Source organism: Myotis davidii, unplaced genomic scaffold (genome assembly GCF_000327345.1).
Source record: "Myotis davidii unplaced genomic scaffold, ASM32734v1 scaffold129, whole genome shotgun sequence".
In the NCBI taxonomy this organism is placed as follows: domain Eukaryota; kingdom Metazoa; phylum Chordata; class Mammalia; order Chiroptera; family Vespertilionidae; genus Myotis; species Myotis davidii.
This window is the reverse complement of record NW_006383019.1, coordinates 1,069,370-1,086,872: the sequence shown is the minus strand read 5'-3', so window position 1 is coordinate 1,086,872 and position 17,503 is coordinate 1,069,370. Positions and strand designations below refer to the sequence as shown.

At 43.4% G+C, this 17,503-nt stretch overlaps 1 protein-coding gene across 1 annotated transcript in view; it reads right to left on the bottom strand.

Moving 5' to 3' along the window:
- ULK2 (unc-51 like autophagy activating kinase 2) overlaps positions 1-17,503 on the bottom strand; it is a gene marked incomplete at its 5' end in the record, with an annotated part of 118,907 nt that overhangs the window by 6,716 nt on the left and 94,688 nt on the right. The window contains 10 exon segments of the mRNA XM_015558349.1: positions 1-68; positions 376-494; positions 917-1,095; positions 2,604-2,812; positions 4,070-4,210; positions 8,375-8,478; positions 9,039-9,226; positions 10,009-10,295; positions 12,631-12,711; positions 14,489-14,634. Coding sequence (XP_015413835.1) covers positions 1-68; positions 376-494; positions 917-1,095; positions 2,604-2,812; positions 4,070-4,210; positions 8,375-8,478; positions 9,039-9,226; positions 10,009-10,295; positions 12,631-12,711; positions 14,489-14,634 — 1,522 coding nt within the window.

Genomic DNA, 17,503 nt, shown 5'->3' with positions numbered 1-17,503 from the left:
CAGCTTCTCTGTAAGTTTCTTGCACATGGTGATGCACAATTTGTATCGTTCATTCATATTTTTGACAACTGAAAAAGAATGAATTTTAATTTTCCTCCAGAGATAAAATCGCAGTGACATGCACCTGTCCTGCTGATTTGAGGAAAGTAACACTAAGCAATCATTTAAAAAAGTGACTGAAAGGTTCATATGCTCTCTTTTCGTGAGAGGATTGAGATAAAGTGCTTCTGACTGCTCTCCGTATCAGTTAAGTGGCAAAAACAAAACACAGAAAAGCTGGCACCTTCTGCCATGTAAGAATATTTAATAACTGACTCCTCACCCAAAACCTGGCTGGAGTCATGGGGAGGGGCAGCCCCGGCACGCCACCCATACCTTGTTTCACTGCCGAGGACGGGCTCAGCTTCCCAGCCTTGATCTGGGCTTTAGCAAGATGCAGCGACGCCGCCAGCAGCTGGGCCGCTTTCATGTACAACACCAGCTGCTCCACCCGCCTGCACAGAAGGCAGCAAGTGAGCGTTAGCCTGCGAGCCACCACCAGACGCGGCTCTGCACGTCCCAGCACCATGACAACAGCCCTCCACGGGGAGGGCACGCGCCGGGATATTTTTAATGCACAAATGACTCCGAAGGGCCAAGTTTCGGCATGGAGAGAGATGTGTGTACTTTGAACACAACGACGCACTCGGATAAAAATCAGTGCGATCGCTGTATCATCAGCACCTTCCCCAATGTAATCTACAGGGAGAAGGCGACACTAAGGGTGCGGAGCCTCAGGCCTGGGCCCATGCAGTGGAATCTAGCAGGACGAGGTAACTCAGGGCCTTCCTGAAGCCTGAGCAGCGAGACGGGACCTTTAGCGATGACAGGACTACAGAAGCATCAAGAACATGGAAATGAATGCAAAGGTACCTACCCCCAGTCCTTGCTCAGCTGGCTGATCTGGTCCACGAGCACGCTCTCCTGGACCTGGTACAAGGAGACGGCGGACGAGCACAGCTCCGGGAGGCCGCCCCGCGCCGCTGTCAGGTCCAGCACACACTCCGTGAACGTCAGCATCGTGCTCAGGTGGCGCAGGGTGTCTGTGTGTTCCCGCTGCAGCAAAGCCAGCTTGTCTTAGAAACTCGCAGGTTAAGGAGAGGTGACGCTCACCTCTGTGCACAGACCACGCACTGCTGACACTGTCTATACTTCTCAATGTCAGAGTGAGCAAAGGAGATGGACATTTTTAAATTCCAGGAAACCAGTGAGAATATAAACACAAATAAAACCAAATGTGGATGTGAGCACGTTTGTGTGTATATATGAGCACCCACAGAATTTAGCTTCAAAGATACGAGGTCACCATGCTTTTACCAGAAGAAAATGAAACACCAAATGATTCTATCACTATACACAAGACAAACCATGACAAAATAGATACCAAGATTGCAAGGATATTCTGCACAGTAAACCATTCTTCTTGATGGTTTAGTGAATGCTACTGACTTATAACTTGACTTCTGGTGGTTTTCAGTTAACAGCGATTCCTAACACCAAAGCTCTAAACATCTGTGATCTTTTCAGTTAGAGAGGGAAGCATAGACAGACACAATAGCATGCAGTGAAAATGTATTTTAAAGTTAACGTTGTTTGGAGATTATTTTTTACCTATAAATAGATTTTCAAATCTGAAATAAGAGACTAAGTTTCTTCCTCTCCCAGAGAATCATTTCCCTAGAGACAAGAGCATGAACCAATCAACTCCTGAAAGTCCGCTCCACGCCAGCACCTGGACCGCGTGCTCCAACACAGACATACCCATGACGTCCCACACACAGTGGACACAATTTACATCAAAGTTGATGGAGATGGAAAAACCTCTGAAGATTGCCTTCCCAGTCTCAGATTGTATTACACATTTTCAAAATCACCACTAACCCTGCCGCAAGATCACTACTAAAGCTTTATATGCCGTCTATTATGTGAGATATGTAATTCTCATTCACACAAGATAGCAATGTTAGAGGCCCAGCACTGAGAGAAAGTTTCTTTTTCAGTTGGTCCAGAGAAGCAACCATTTTAGATTGAAATGCAGACTACACTGGCGTTGTACTCAGGGACAGGACAGCACAGCCCACGGAATGCTGCCCAGAGGCCAGTGGAGGAGGTAGTCTTTGGAGTCACAAAACACACCTCTTTGTGGACTGCTGCTCAGCAAGCTTGCGATCATGTTTCTCTGCTCTACAAACCTAAGTGAGCACCGGTCTGCTTGGCCAGTTTCCTTTCCAATGTCAGTCACTAACCTGGCATCATGGTTTATTTTTTTAAAACCTGACTATAAGTGTATTACTTCAATCTTATGAAGAAAAAGCAGCTTTAAGAATAAGAAGTTATGGTTTCAGGAGAAAGATTATACTTCAGAAGTCCTACAAGTAGTAAATAAACTTCAGATTAAAAAACTAAGAACACAAAATCTATGTGTGTCACTTGCCATCAACCAAAGCTTGCCATGGATGAGTGCCATGGTCAACACTATTCTGAAAATACGCCAGCAACGTTTTTCAAACAGAAAAGATCAGTTAAAGAGAAGAAAACTTCAGAGTTCTGATTCTCTTCCCTACCTCCATCAGCGTCTCCTCCGGCAGCTCAGGCGCTTCAAAGGTGATGAGCCCCTCCAGGCTGGGGGGCGAAGCCCCATAAGGCGTGTATCTCAGGCTGGGGGCCGCCTCTGCTCCCGGAGGGGATGGCCCCCAGCATGGCCCGGGTGGGGAGCCCACACACACGCGGCTGCTTGCGGAGCACAGGGAGCCCCCCGAGCTGCTGGAGCCCACTGCAAGGAGACAGGACATGGCGGCTCAGTGCCAGCAAGGTGCACAGTCCCTCATGCTGCTCCCACTACCAGAGAAACACAGGAAACACGCAACGAGAAGCACTGATCCTACTGAAACATACGAATAGCTTTTATTTTGCCTGTCAACCTTTACACCTTGTCATTATGTATATCTTATAGAGGTCATCATAGCTACTTTTTAAATATTGCTATAAACAAATTTATAGCTTATACATTTCTTCCTGTTTCTCCACATTTTCATAATTATAAAACTCAGTGGATGCAATAGTCGTTAATTAAATTTGAATACATAATGCTCATCTGAAAGCATTTATACTATTTGTGATCTTTTAATATCAAAAATAACACTAATAAAATGTAAATTTCCACTCTTGGCAGTAATTCACTTGTGATTAATGCTCCAAAGAGGTATGATAAACAGGAATGGGATTACCACAGAGCAAGTATCATAAACTTTTAACAGCTTTGTAAGAACCGCCACCACTCTGTGCAGCAGCTGTGAGCCGGCACAGAGCCCGCTAACCACACAGCCCGGGAGCCTCTGCTCTGAACGCTAGCTTAGTTAACAGGCATCAAATGTTGCTTTCTTAGAATGAAAGCTTCTTCTTATTTAATACTTTTTCAATCTTAAAAACAAGATTATTAGCTCTACTTGCTCTCTTGTGGTCTATTTATATCCTTTGCTTACTGATCTATTGAATCTTGATTAGTAACTTATTTAGCATGAGAGAACTTAAAGGACACAAGGTGTAATCTATAAAGTAATGTAAATGATGGCTCATTTCAAGTCCAATCTAAATATTCTCTCAAGTTTTGGTATTAATAATCTGTTTATAGAGTATAAATGATAAACCCAATCTACTATCCTGTCTAAATGTAGGATTAAGTGCCAAGATTGGGACCCAAACTACAAAGGAAAAAAAAGGTAAATTAGGTTTTAAAATACACAAAACAAAGAGAAACCACCTGTCATTTTTAAAACCTTTCCTGGATGCACTAAAACCAGCCTTCAGTATAACACAAGCATATAACAAAGTACTTTTACTTCATAAAGTTGTTTTAATAAATATTGCCTCATTTATTTCTTATAACCCTTTAAGAAAATAGTTATTTCTGTGTCAATGGAAAAAGAAGCTGAACTCCAGAGCGGCTCCGTGATCCAGCCATCTAGCCACACTATGCCATTCTCAGAACACCGCCCTCCAAGCATGAGACAGACTAGAGGCGAGTTTTCACCTGAGGTTGTCCTTGGTCGAAGGACCGTGTGGGTCCGGGTGGGGGCCGTGGTGCTGTGTGGAGGGGACCCCACAGTGAACAGGACGGCCCTGGAGCTGGCTGCTGCTCCCCCAGGAGGCACCAGGGCCACACCACAGGCTCCTGCAGGGGCGGCCACAGAAAGGCACATTACTTTATAGTGTTTATACTGGGGGTGGGATTATAGGGAGACCTTCACTTTTATATTGTTTGTTTGTTTTTACAGTAAGCATTCAATACAGATATCCATTAAAACTATTTTATAGTAATCTTTTCATGGCTATGAATCTTTTTCACACCAAAGCCCAGTATTCAGTTACTTCTGTGTAAATATAAAATAAAAATACGGGTTTTTTTTTAAAAAAAGGTTGCAGGTTCAATCCCCAATTGGGGCATGTGCAGGAGGCAACCGATCAATGTTTCTCTCTTTCTCTCAAAAAAAATATCAATAAAAACGTATCTTCAGGTGAGGATAAAAAACAAAACACATCAACTGCAGTCAATTATTCTGTTGAGGATAATCTGAAAAAGTGGAAACCAAGAATAGGGGATAAAAATTTGAGGTAAAGCTGAAGGTAGATCAGGAGTCTCCATAGCAACAGAGCTACAGAAGGATGTTGAAAATTGAGTGAAAGTATATTGATGCCTTAGAATCGCACCCTTACAACTGCAGGAAGACAGGGAGCTGCAACAGGTGTCGAAGGGGCTTAATGGGCTGAAGTTGGGCTGAACGAAGAGAAGGTGAAAAATCTCCCATCCACCAAACTAAGCAGAATCAAGAAAAGATGTCCAAAGCGTTTCCACACTCAAGCATCTGAAACACATTACATTTCTGAGGCCACAGAATGGAGGCAGGAGTTAACTACATACATCATGAATTTAAAGGAGAGACTGAACCAGATACAGAAAAAAAACTGCCTCTCAATGTCCATCTTCTCTGCAACAGAGCATAGCACATTTAAAGCATGGACTTAACAGCAAAAATGTGGGTTCATAAAACCTTCCAGGGAGCAAGGAACAAGTGGGAAGTAATTAACAGTACCTACTGTTACACAAAATGTACAAAGTGACATAGGTACGCTGTCACTTAATGTAATATCTTCATGATTTTACTCTATTAGGTATAAAAGTATTTAAAGATGGTCATGGGTATACTTTCAGAGCTAATGACCCTATTTTTTTCACTAAGGCTTAAGTTTTTCCTATTTCCTACTATCAGTAACTTTATTTCCAGAAACTGAAATTTCATGATTAGAAAAAAATTATAATTTCAAATGATGATAATAAAATTCATGTGGAAGAGAGAAAAAAGAATAAGTTATAAAAAATGTATTTTATGGCTAAAAATTTTTTAAGTATGTTTTTATTATTGATTTTAGAGAGAGTGGGAGAAGAAGAGGGAGAGGGAAAAGGAGAGAAAGAGAAATATCAATCGCCTTCTGTGTGCACCCTGACCCAGGATCAAACCCACAACCTGGGCACGTGCCCTGACTGGGAAACAAACCGGCGACCTTTTGGTGCAATGATTCTCTCATCTCTGCTCAACCAACTGAACCACACTGGCCAGGGCATGCCTAAAAAGTAAGAAATAAAGATCTGGTTTCACATGCACAAACTTGAACTTAATACCTATTCATGTAGAACTCAAAAGCTCTATGAAATTTAAATTTCTTTCTAAAAGAGCATTAGAAAAAGTCATTCTACATAATATAATCATTCAAGCAAGCTGTTTTCAAAAAATTGTCCCAGTTTCTAGTGACTTTTGGTAAAAAGCACATAGAACGGAGAATTCTGAAACTCTTCCAAGGAAACTGACTTTATTTGAAACAGAACATGGGGAAGTTCATGCCTAAGGGCACTGTCCCCCCAAAATGAAGACTGTGATGGTACGGAAATTGAGCTAAGGGCTCTAATGGAGAAAGTAAACAACATGTAAGAACAGATGGGGCTGAAACCGGTTTGGCTCAGTGGATAGAGCGTCAGCCTGCGGCCTGAAAGGTCCCAGGTTCGATCCCAGTCAAGGGCATGTACCTGGGTTGTGGGCACATCCCCAGTAGGAGATGTGCAGGAGGCAGCTGATCGATGTTTCTCTCTCATCAATGTTGCAAGCTCTCTATCTCTCACCCTTCCTCTCTGTAAAAAATCAATAAAAATAAAAAAAATAAAAAAGAACAGATGGGTAACCTAAGTAGAGAGAAGGACACTCGAGAAAAGGAAATGTTACAAGTAAAAATCACTGAAACACCAATGAATAAGGAATTTGATGAGCTCATCGTAGCCTGGACATGGCTGAGGGGAGAATCAGCTTGGAGATATGTCAATAGGAACTTCCAAAACTGAAAAGCAAAGAGGAAGAAGAATGAAAGAAACAAAAACCACAGAATACCCAAGAACTGTGGACGACTATAACGGAGTACCATATGCACAATGGGAATATCAGAAGGCAAAGAAAGAGAAAAGAAACAGCAGAAATATATGAAGTACTAATGACCGAGAATTTTTCAAAATTAATGACAAAACCCAACCACAGCTCCAGGAAGCTTAGAGCACCAAGCATGATGAATACCAAAAAGTCCACACCTTAGGCATATGCCCTTCGGATCAGAGATCATGTTCAATCAGTTATCTGCTAGTCCAGGTATTCCCTCCTTCGGATGCTCATGGGAAAATCAATTAAAAAATGATAGTGTGTCACAGGAGACCTCTGCCTGTAGTTCCCAAGTCACAGCTCCTAGGTCACACAACACCTTGGCCCCAGAGGAAACCAATTCTCAGAAATTCTTTGTGGCTTCTTCAAATTCCTACACTAGCTCTATATATTTGGCATGCCTAAAGGTGTGTAAAACAGTAAAAACTCTGAGATATTAAAGAGACTATATATTTACCCATTTCTTTTTTTTTTAAATATATTTTATTGATTTTTTAGAGATGAAGGGAGAGAGATAGAGAGTTAGAAACATCAATGAGAGAGAAACATCGATCAGCTGCCTCCTGCACATCTCCCACTGGGGATGTGCCCGCAACCAAGGTACATGCCCTTGACCGGAATCGAACCCGGGACCCTTCAGTCCGCAGGCCGACGCTCTATCCACTGAGTCAAACCAGTTTTGGCTATTTACCTATTTCTTACTACTGTGAAAACAACTTGACAAATATGACTTTTAAAAAATTATAGCCCTAGCCAGTTTGCCTCAGTGGATAGAGTGTCGGCCTGTGGCAACAAAGGAGACTAACGAGTTTTTCGAGATACGAGCCGTCTCTTGGCCGATTTTTTGCTTTGAGTTGCGAGCTAAAATTCGGGTTATGAGCCAGCTTCAGATACGCCCCCGCTAGTTGGCCCAGCAAACGTCACAGTGAACGCCACATCAGCCCAGCATCACGTGTCTCACTCGTTCACTTTAAGATTTGACATACGAGTAATTTGAGTTACGAGCTCCGTCACGGAACAAATTAAACTCGTAAGTCAAGGCCCCACTGTTATAGAGAAAACAAGACTAAAGAGGCTACAATAGTGATTCTGAAATTTAGGTACAGATTCCTAAAATCCAAGTCTGGGTTAGGTCTGGAATCTAAATGTGGGTCTACAGACGTAACAGCCCTTGGAACAGCTATGCAAGGGCCAGGGATCTCAGTGACCTGTGGGTCTTTATTGGAACTCCTTGCTGTATAAGAAATAGTTAAGAATGCATGAGTGTTTAGCCTAACTTTAGCCAGTATTATCCTACTGATAAAAAATGATGTTGGTCAGAATTCCTTCAACTCATAGGCCATTGGTCATCAAGATATGGAACAAGTCCCTGTCCTGATAGGCTACTGAGAAAGACAAAAGGACAAGGACAGGATAAAGAAATCTGGGCCAGTAAGCTCATGATCAATCATTAGAAGCAGGTAGGTAGAATAATTACCTCCAGCCCATGTCCTAAGCCATGGAACCTTTGCATAGATTATCTTACATGCCAAAAGGAAATGAAAGTTGCAGGTAGAACTAGAATTGCTAACCAACTGACCTTAACATAGAGATAACCCAGTGGGTCCCATGTAACCACAGGGTCCTTTAAGTGCAGAATAGGGAGGCAGGTCAGAATCTAGGCTGGCCACTGCTGACTTCCAGACGGAAGGGGCTGAGCAGGGATGAGAGCTGTGTCCAGAAGCTGGAGAAGGCAAGGAAGCACACCCTCCCCAGAGCCTGCAGGAGCCTGCTGGCACCTGGACTTGCCCAGAGAGACCAATGCCACACTTCTAATTACCTGCTCCCATCCCCCTCAAAAACAAATAGTTCTCTCTTACCTATATCCATTGGTCGTTCTGCATTTAAACTGTCTGTGCTGCCCTGATGTCCACCTAAAGGTGTCTTGACTTGTTGATCAGATAGTTTCCCAGTACTGACAGATCTAAAAAGAGGAGTGATTTTAATAATGAAAAATCCACACGTAAATAATAAGGATTTAAGCCAAGCCATAAAAGGGTTAATGCGAAGCCAGAGAACAAGGAGACAAAAATAGATAACAATTCAAGGTAGAGATAAACTTCATTAACCAATATAAACAAGAGGCAGAAATAGGCTATTCAGGAAATTCAGCAGAGCTCTGTATTTCCAGCTACAGGAAGCATCTACGGTTTTCAGACTCTAAATGTATACAGTTCATATCCAGCTACTCATTTGGTCTGGTTGTTTTGTAACAGAAATATATGTACTATGGTAGTTTTCATGTTTATTTTTTTAATTTTGAAATACATTTTTATTGATTTTAGAGAGAGGAAGGAAGAGGGATAGAGATAGACAGAAACAACGATTGCCTCCTTAATGCCCCCTACGAGCATCAAGCCAGGCATGTGCCCTGACCAGGAATTGAACCGTGACCTCCTGGTTAATGGGCCAATGCTCAACCATTGAGCCACACCAGCAGGGCAGTTTTCATGTTTAAAGCTGGAAGGAAACAGTGTTTTTTACCTGCCAAACAGTGCCTTGCTTTGCTGCTCAGACGTCTGCCTCTCCCTTCCTGGTAGTAAGAGACAATGAGAGCATTCTCGTGGGTCATCCCCATCTTTAGATTGCCCTTCAGAAGGCCCATGGCGAGGAACCAACGCTAGCAGGTTGGAAGATGCTTGTGTTTTGGGGATTTTGAAAGGAGCTGTGGTCTAAAGAAACACGTAAGCTGGTTATTGCGATGGGCAAAGCATTCAGTACTGGCAGGCTGCATAGCCCAGGAGCCAGGAGCACTGACTCTGGAGTCGGTCAGAACTGGATTAAAATACTGGCCCTTCCACTTACAGCCTCTAACCGTGGGCACCTCAGTGGGATAATGTACATAAAGCATTCAAGTCAAGGGCCTACACTGTACCTGGCACATAGCAAGTGCTCATTAAATTGTAGCTCTTCTCATCGTAAGTCCTTTCCATACTAGTTCATGACCTATTGTAGAGAGCTCAGTTCAGCTATTCCATGGTATCACTGTCTCTGCATCCATTCTGTTTGGCCAAGTGGACTGCAGGGACCTTAAACTGACACCTGCCTGTAAGCGCACGCCCCAGCTAGCAGCCCGCACATCACGAGCAAATGTCAGCTCCTGAGGCGACGCCCCACCTCCCCTTAGGTAAGACCCCTATGGAGCTCACCAGAACCCAGCTCTTTGGTTTGAATTGAGCAATCTAGCCTTAGCCAGGAACCCGAAACACTCTACCCATGAACCCCAATAAAGGCATGCACCCAGACCCTGCCTCTTCCTAGCTGCACACCATCTGGGCAACCCCCCCGACCCGCCCCTGCCCAGGATGTGCAGGTGTCTCTTTCAGGAGTTGTGAGTAAAAGACCTCCATTTCAATTTCTCTTGTGGTCTGTTGTTGAACTGGCTCTTCATCCGTCCACTTCACAATGTTAACCTAATAAAGCCGGAACCCCTACAAAGGTTTCATCAACACACCTTGGTAGGAGAGCCAATGATTGTTGGTAAAGGGGTTTTAAAGAACCAGTCAGAACTCCGTGGAGAGGACCCCAGGTGTTTGGTGGGAGAAGTCCCCAGGCTGCCCGGCCGACTGGGCTGCGGGGAGTGACTGCACCCAGCCCCCGTGTGGGACGGGCACACGGGGTCGGAGTGCTGCTTTCTGAGCTTCTGCTTGTGCTGGTAGATGTCAGTGAGGCTGGGGGCGCTCTGCAGCCTAGCACCCAAGAAGAAAGACTGTGGTGACTGCGCCTGCGGCACTGAAGAACCTACCAAGAAAACAGGCGCAGTGTTACCCAGTGGGAAGAAGCACGTGGCACAAACATAAGGATTAAGAGAACAGTTCTCCCCCCCTCCCCCCTCCCTCCCTCCCCACCTCTCCACCTCCCTTCCATTTCAAAGAGGGAGAGGGAGAGAAACATCAATGATGAGAGAGAATCATTGATTGGCTGCCTCCTACATGCCCCCTACTGGGGATTGAGTCCGCAACCCAGGTATGTGCCCTTGACCGGAATCAAACCTGGGACCCTTTGGTCTGCAGGCCAACGCTCTATCCACTGAGCCAAACCAGCCAGGGCAAGAAGACAATTCTTAAAATGAGAATTTCAATGAAAGCCTTTACTTGGTGGGAGACTATTTTTATGGCATCCTTTACAAATCAGGGACAAGAACATTGTCACTGATATTCTCAGGAGACAGAAGTGGGTAACGGGTATATTAGCTGCTTTATCAACAGCTAGCAAATAACTCAGATTAATGCGAGGTCTAAGTAGGACCAAAACAACAAGCACCGAGAACGCACAGGATCATCTCCGTCCTTTACATAAACACATACTTGGGTTTAATAATGTGATTATTCCCTTTTCTCACACCTCAACTAAAATAAACTTTCCAAACGAACCCAGAATAACCCTTTCTTCCTTTCTTAAAAAAAAAGATATGTAAAGAGAATTAGATAATACAGTGTTCCTGAATTTGATTTTATTTGTTTAAAATTAACAAGCTTATGGCCCTGGCCGATGTGCCTCAGTTGGCTGGACATCATCCCATGCACCCAAAGGTTGCTAATTCGCTTCCCGGTCAGGGCACACACCCAGGTTATGTGCCCAGTCCCCAGGAGGGGGTGTGCAGGAGGTAGCCACGCGATGTGTCATTCTCACATCAATGTTTGTCTCGCTCTCTCCCTTCCTCTCTTTTTAAGAATCAATAAAAAATCTTCAGATATTTTTGACTCTACGGGGATACCTACCAGGGGCCTGGGAGACAGTCTTGATATGCTGAGCAGTTGGCAACAATAAGGGACTTCACCCACACAAACCTGGTTGCTGCCAACTTAAGGTCCACTAAGCCTTGAGCTCCACTTACAAATTCTTTGGCACTTCTAAGCCAAACTACCACCGATAATATTAAGAACATACAAATCTTCTCAGTGATCTATAACCATCATCTTTCTAAAAACTGACATCAATAGGAGCTTTTTTTTTTTTTTAATATATTTTATTGATTTTTTACAGAGAGGAAGGGAGAGAGATAGAGAGTTGGAAACATCGATGAGAGAGAAACATCGACCAGCTGCCTCCTGCACACCTCCTACTGGGGATGTGCCCGCAACCCAGGTACATGCCCTTGACCGGAATCGAACCTGGGACATTTCAGTCTACAGGCCGACGCTCTATCCACTGAGCCAAACCGGTTTCGGCATCAATAGGAGCTTTTGCTACTGACCACTCCTGGCTAACTTCATACTGAATTTGATATTTAACTTTTCATAACAGGGTTCTGCCACACACACACAGGCACAGGTATATATATGCATGTGTGTACATGCGCATATGCACAAAAGTAAAATTAGTGGCAAAGTGTTATGGCCCGGAAAGCTAATTTGTATGCTTTCCCAAGGATCAGAGTTCCTTTAACTAGCCAACTCCTCAAATGCACGTACAGAAAGATTTGACTTTAAAAAGCACGATTTACACACATCTTTGGAGGCATATATGGTACATAATAAAGCAAATAAACATCTATATTTGTTTTTTATTTGATGCTAACTAGTAGTTCTTATCAAGAATAGTATTACTTGGGGACAGGGGTGAGCTAGAAGGGGTCAGCTACATTTGCATCTACATAATACTGTCAACAATAAGGATTAAAAAAAATAGTATTAATCAAAGCAACAAAATTTCATTACCTAGGTTTTCATTATCTGTGACAATGACCAAAATTTAGCTAAGTTACTTAATTCCTAAGACTTATTTTCATAAAAGAATCATATACCCAAAAACAAATGGCCACACCAACTGGGCACCGATTCTGTTTTTTTGATAAGACTAGAAAAACGTAACTCAAATCCATCCTATATAATAAAAGGCTAATATGCAAATTGTCCCCTCGATTGGGAGTTCGACCAGGGGGCTGGGCTGGCCAACCACCCACAGCCCGGCCCCCGATTGCCCCAATTGGGGGCGGGCCAAGCCCGCCAACTACCCGTGACCCCTCCAGCCTCCCACACCCTGTGGCCGTACCCCACCTGTGCACTAATTTGTGCACCGGACCTCTAGTTCATAATAGGACTACAGTTATTAATATGCCAACTCCGTCTCCTACCTGAAGAGTTCCTCCTCCCGGACTCCTGGCCCTGCGGGCGCCCACAGCAGCACTGACTCCATGGCTCTGGAATGGCACCAACTGCAAAGAGGGAACAGGGGCAGGGCAGAGAAATGCTTCAAAACCAGCTAAGAATGGAGACAGGCAATACATGCAGACTGCACAGTACATTGTAGTTTACAAAATTTACTCAGCAAACATTTAGCTCAGCTAAACAACCACTGTGCTGGATACTGGGCATACTAGGATCAAAAGTACCTATACTCTTAAAACAAGATCAATAGGAAAGAAAGCCATGTACAATCAGTGTCTGCCACAAGTATGTCCTTAAAACAGGGAAGTACAGTCTGTCCACAGAGTTGGGGGCTTGTGGAGCTGAATGACAGCCCCGCTACTGTCCCTCTGAATCCACCCCATTTCTGCTCCCCAGGGCTCCCAGCCACTGACTGCTTATGTTCGAGGCATTCATTCAGGCCTCTTCAAGCAGGTCAGGAAATTTGGACAACTCCGTGCATGGGGACACCCTTTCAGCCGGGCTAACCTCTCTGAGCCCTCACTGTAGCCAGGACTCCTCCTTCCTTCCTTTCCCTCAGATGGTCGCATCTGCATGGCAGTCTCGGGGGGCTCCCTGTGAACTCCTGCTTCCTCCCCTTTATCCAGCACAGGTGTCCCCCAATCTCTCTTGCACATCTCTGCATCTACCTTCTTTGCATGTACCTCTCAGGACCCAAACCAATAAAAAGGAGAGCTGGCGAAGACTTCAGGTGATTTAAGGAGCAAGAGACCTATGTCTACAAAGAGGAAGAGGCACCGCCAAGGGATTAGGTCGGCAGGCAAAGGCTTAGCAGACCCCGAGGAAGATACTTTTCCCGAGTTCAAGGATAAGTTTTGGAACATTTCTCTGGAAACCTTGGAGTGCCTGAAGAGCTGCTGAAGGATGAGGCAGAGCCAAGATTTTGTTTGAAAAAAAAATATCAGCTAAAAACAGCTTCAAAACCATTTCAACAGTGAGGTGGTGGTCAACGTTTTTTTGTGGATTTCTTTTTTAAACATCATCACTATGGTTTTGAAATCAGGGCTTCTGGGCACCGTCCTTGCTCTGCCTCCTCCCAACCTTCCCATTCCCTCTGAATCCTACTCCAGCAGTCTTGGCCGAGGGTGGCGGCCCTCTCCCTTGAGAAATGTGTGTGCGTGTGTGTGTAAAAAGTTTTGCGTTGTTTTTTTGTTTTTTCAATTTTGAGATCTGCCCCCACTGGGCCCTCTCTGTACTACCTTTTCTTCCCCACCACACGGATGTTGTTTTACACAAATTCTGCAATCCCAGTTGCTCTGGTCTCTCTTTGTCTTACTTTCACTAAACGTACGCTTTAAGGCTTGTTTTTATGTTTGTTTGGGTTTTGTTGTTGCTGCTGTGTTTCTGCTGTTTTAGCTGTTCCTCTGCTGTACATAGTTCCCAGGAGGTGGCAGACTGTAACGAGGCTACCGCCGCATCCCTCCCTGGTCACAGGCAGTGCTGTTAGGTACACGACTGTCTTTTAATCCTCAGAAATCTGAGTGGTATGTAGGGCAGGGGTTTTATGTACTTTAACCTAGATTTTCTGACTTTGTGTTTAGAGCCCAAACCCAAAGGAGATACTTTTTATGCAAAAGATCCATCTGTATTATATTTCCAATGGACGTCCTAACAGATTTACCCAGAGGTTCTCGAGCGGGACTAAGGGGCAGGGTGTACCCAGGGGGGTGGGATATGGTCCCAGCCAGCTGAGACTCTTTGCCACGGTGAGCCAACGGTCCCATAGAGAGTGCCAGGTCAGATCTGGCAGTAAAAAGGTTGAAGACAACTGCTTTAAACTCGTACCCAGAGGGGAAGGTGAATAAGGCCTGGAAGACCCAGTGGAGAGTCTTCGTCCGACTGTCTGTGCTGTATCTGCGGGCGCTGGGGAGCCGGCTCCCACCCGGAGGAAGCCCATAGGGCTGGTGTTGGACCTTCGCACCACTGCAGACCTGGGAAGAAAAAGAAAATGACTCCCTCTGACAGGTTCTAGGACTCTCTTTATTGTCTTTTTTTCCTAAAACGTCCTAGAAATATGCCATGGAGTAGATTTTTTAAAAATATTAACACAGTCACATGGCACAAGTATAAAAGTGCGTAACATCATACAGTGAAGTCGCCCTCTCCCCCTAGTACCCCTTCTCCTAATTCCCAGCACTCCCTCCACCTTATGCACAAGGCTCCCCATTTTAGCCTCTGATCCTTCCAGAGCTCCTAATTCACTGCAGGCACACCCGGCACTGCACACACTGCCGGCCCCTGGACAACACAGGTTTGAACTGTGCGCGTCCACCTATATACATTTTTTTCAATAAATACTGTAAATGTATTTTCTCTTATGATTTTAGTATTTTCTTCTCTCTAGCTTACTTTATTATAAGAATACAGCATATAATATATATAACATACACAATGTTAATCAACTATTTATGTTAATCAACGTATATTAATCGACTATTTATATGGTAAGGCTTCTGGTCAACAGTAGGCTATTAGTAGTTAAGTTTTGGGGGAGTCGAATTTTCAATCGCACAGGGAATTGGTGCCCTAACCTCTGTGTTGTTCAAAAGCCCACTGTATAATCATACTTTCATCTTTAGAAAAGATAATGTTATATATACCAGCCATTTTCTCTCTCATTTTTAAAATGAACTAGCACTCAATAGTTCTTTTCTTTAATGCTCAAACTGGTATCTAGTGGATTTTTTAAATGTTTTTATTGATTTTAGAGTGAGAGGAAGGGAAAAGGAGAGACAGAAACACTGATGTATAGAAAAGCATCAACATCAATCGATCACCTCCTGAGTGCCTCCTGCTGGGGATTGAGCCCACAACCCGGGCTTGTGCCAAACCGAACCAAACCAAACCAAACCAAACCAAACCAAACCAAACCAGTGACCTCTGGTTCATGGGTTGATGCTCAACCACTGAGCAGCTGGGCTGTACCAACCATTTTCAAATTTGGGGGTGTTAGTACCTCATTATACTTTTAAAATTACTGACGATCCCAGAGAGATTTTGTTCATGCAACATACAAGCTGATATTTACTGTAGTAGAAATTAAACAGAAATTTTACAATTATCAATTCATTAAAAATAACTTATCACAGGTAACATAATTATGAAAAATAATTATGTCTTCCAAAACAAAATAAGTTAGTGAGAAGTGTGACATTATTTTACATTTTTGCAAATCTTAATATCTGATTGAATAGATGACAAGTGGATTCTCAAAACTATTTCTACATTCAATCTGTATAACATTGGGTGTAGTATATGAAGGAAACCCAGACTTAACACAGATATGTAACTGGAAAGGGGAGAAATATTTTGGTAGCCTTTTCAGATACTTCTCTGTGATGCTACATAAAAACTCAGCAAGTCATCATTTCTGAAAGACTATTCACAGCATGGAATTAGAAACCACGTCAGTGAGATTCTGTATTCTGTTACATTTGATCACTTGGAAAACATTGGTTGAGCCTGGCTGGTGTCGCTCAGTGGTTGAACATCGAACCTCTGAAACAGAAGGTCGCGGTTCAATTTCCAGTTAGGGCACATGCCTGGATTTCAGGCTCAATCCCCAGCAGAGTCATGCAGGAGGCAGCCAATCAATGATTCTCTCTCATCATTTATGTCTCTTTCTTCTCCCCCTCCCTTCCTCTCTGAAATCAATAAAAATATATTTTTAAAAAAATATTGGTTGACTGAGTTATGCAGATATTCCAAATGTTGACACATTATACAATATTAAAAAGTCACATTCACATCAAAAGACCACCATACATCTTAGAAATGGCTGTCAAGATGTAACAGGAGCTGTCAAGATCACAATGATGAATACAAGTTTTCCAAAATTCTAATTTTTGTTCAGGAGCTCAAATCTTATGTCATTTGTTTTCTATAAAGTTACAAACTTAGTTCATTTTTTACGAAATGGCTGCCAAATATCCATAATCATAGTTTTGTTCTTTAAGAATGGTGCTCATGAAAAAGTGGCTAGTTCAGCTAGCAACTAAAACAATCATACGAGTGCTTTTCCTTAAGACAACTACTCCAATGTGCAGCAAAGTACTTTATGCCTACATTCCATTCAAGGCGAAGATTTTCAAAGAAAAATAATTAATTTTTACTGCTTTATCAAAGACATTCTTTGGTACTGCAAGTGTGTGATAAAGAACACAAAGACTAACAGTATAGATGGGGGCCACTAGCTTGAGGCGTTTTAAGGCACCAGCAATTTTTCCATCACTGGTTTTGCACTATCAGTATATGTACCAATGCAGTGAAAAAGCAAACAATATCCTAGTATTATTATGAAAATAGTTTTTTCCTCATGGACCCTATAAAAAGGGAGCCACAAACCACACCTGAGAACCACTGCTAATAACACTCTTCATCACTCTTTTCACTTTATAATAAACTAAACAATCTTCTACCTCAGGACATAGAGAGCTGCCTTACTCTTTTTTGGAAGATGCTCCATTGTCAGAGATAATCTATAATAAATCAGTCCCTTACTGGTGGGCATTTGGCTTATTTCTCATCCTCTGCTATTATAACAATAACTTTGTATACAATTTCATACACAGGCAAGGACTGATTACCATATTTGCCGGCGTATAAGACGATTTTTTGGCCCTGAAAAATATGCCTCCAAGTGGGGGGTCGTCTTATACGCCAGGTACACTTCAGATAGACTGCCCATAGTGCTTGCCCCGTGCCATAGTGGCCTCCCGATGCCTGCCCACTTCATTCCACATACCGTTCAGGCATCAGCAGCGCTGCTGGGTGTATGCTCGGCTGATATGCGATTTTGCT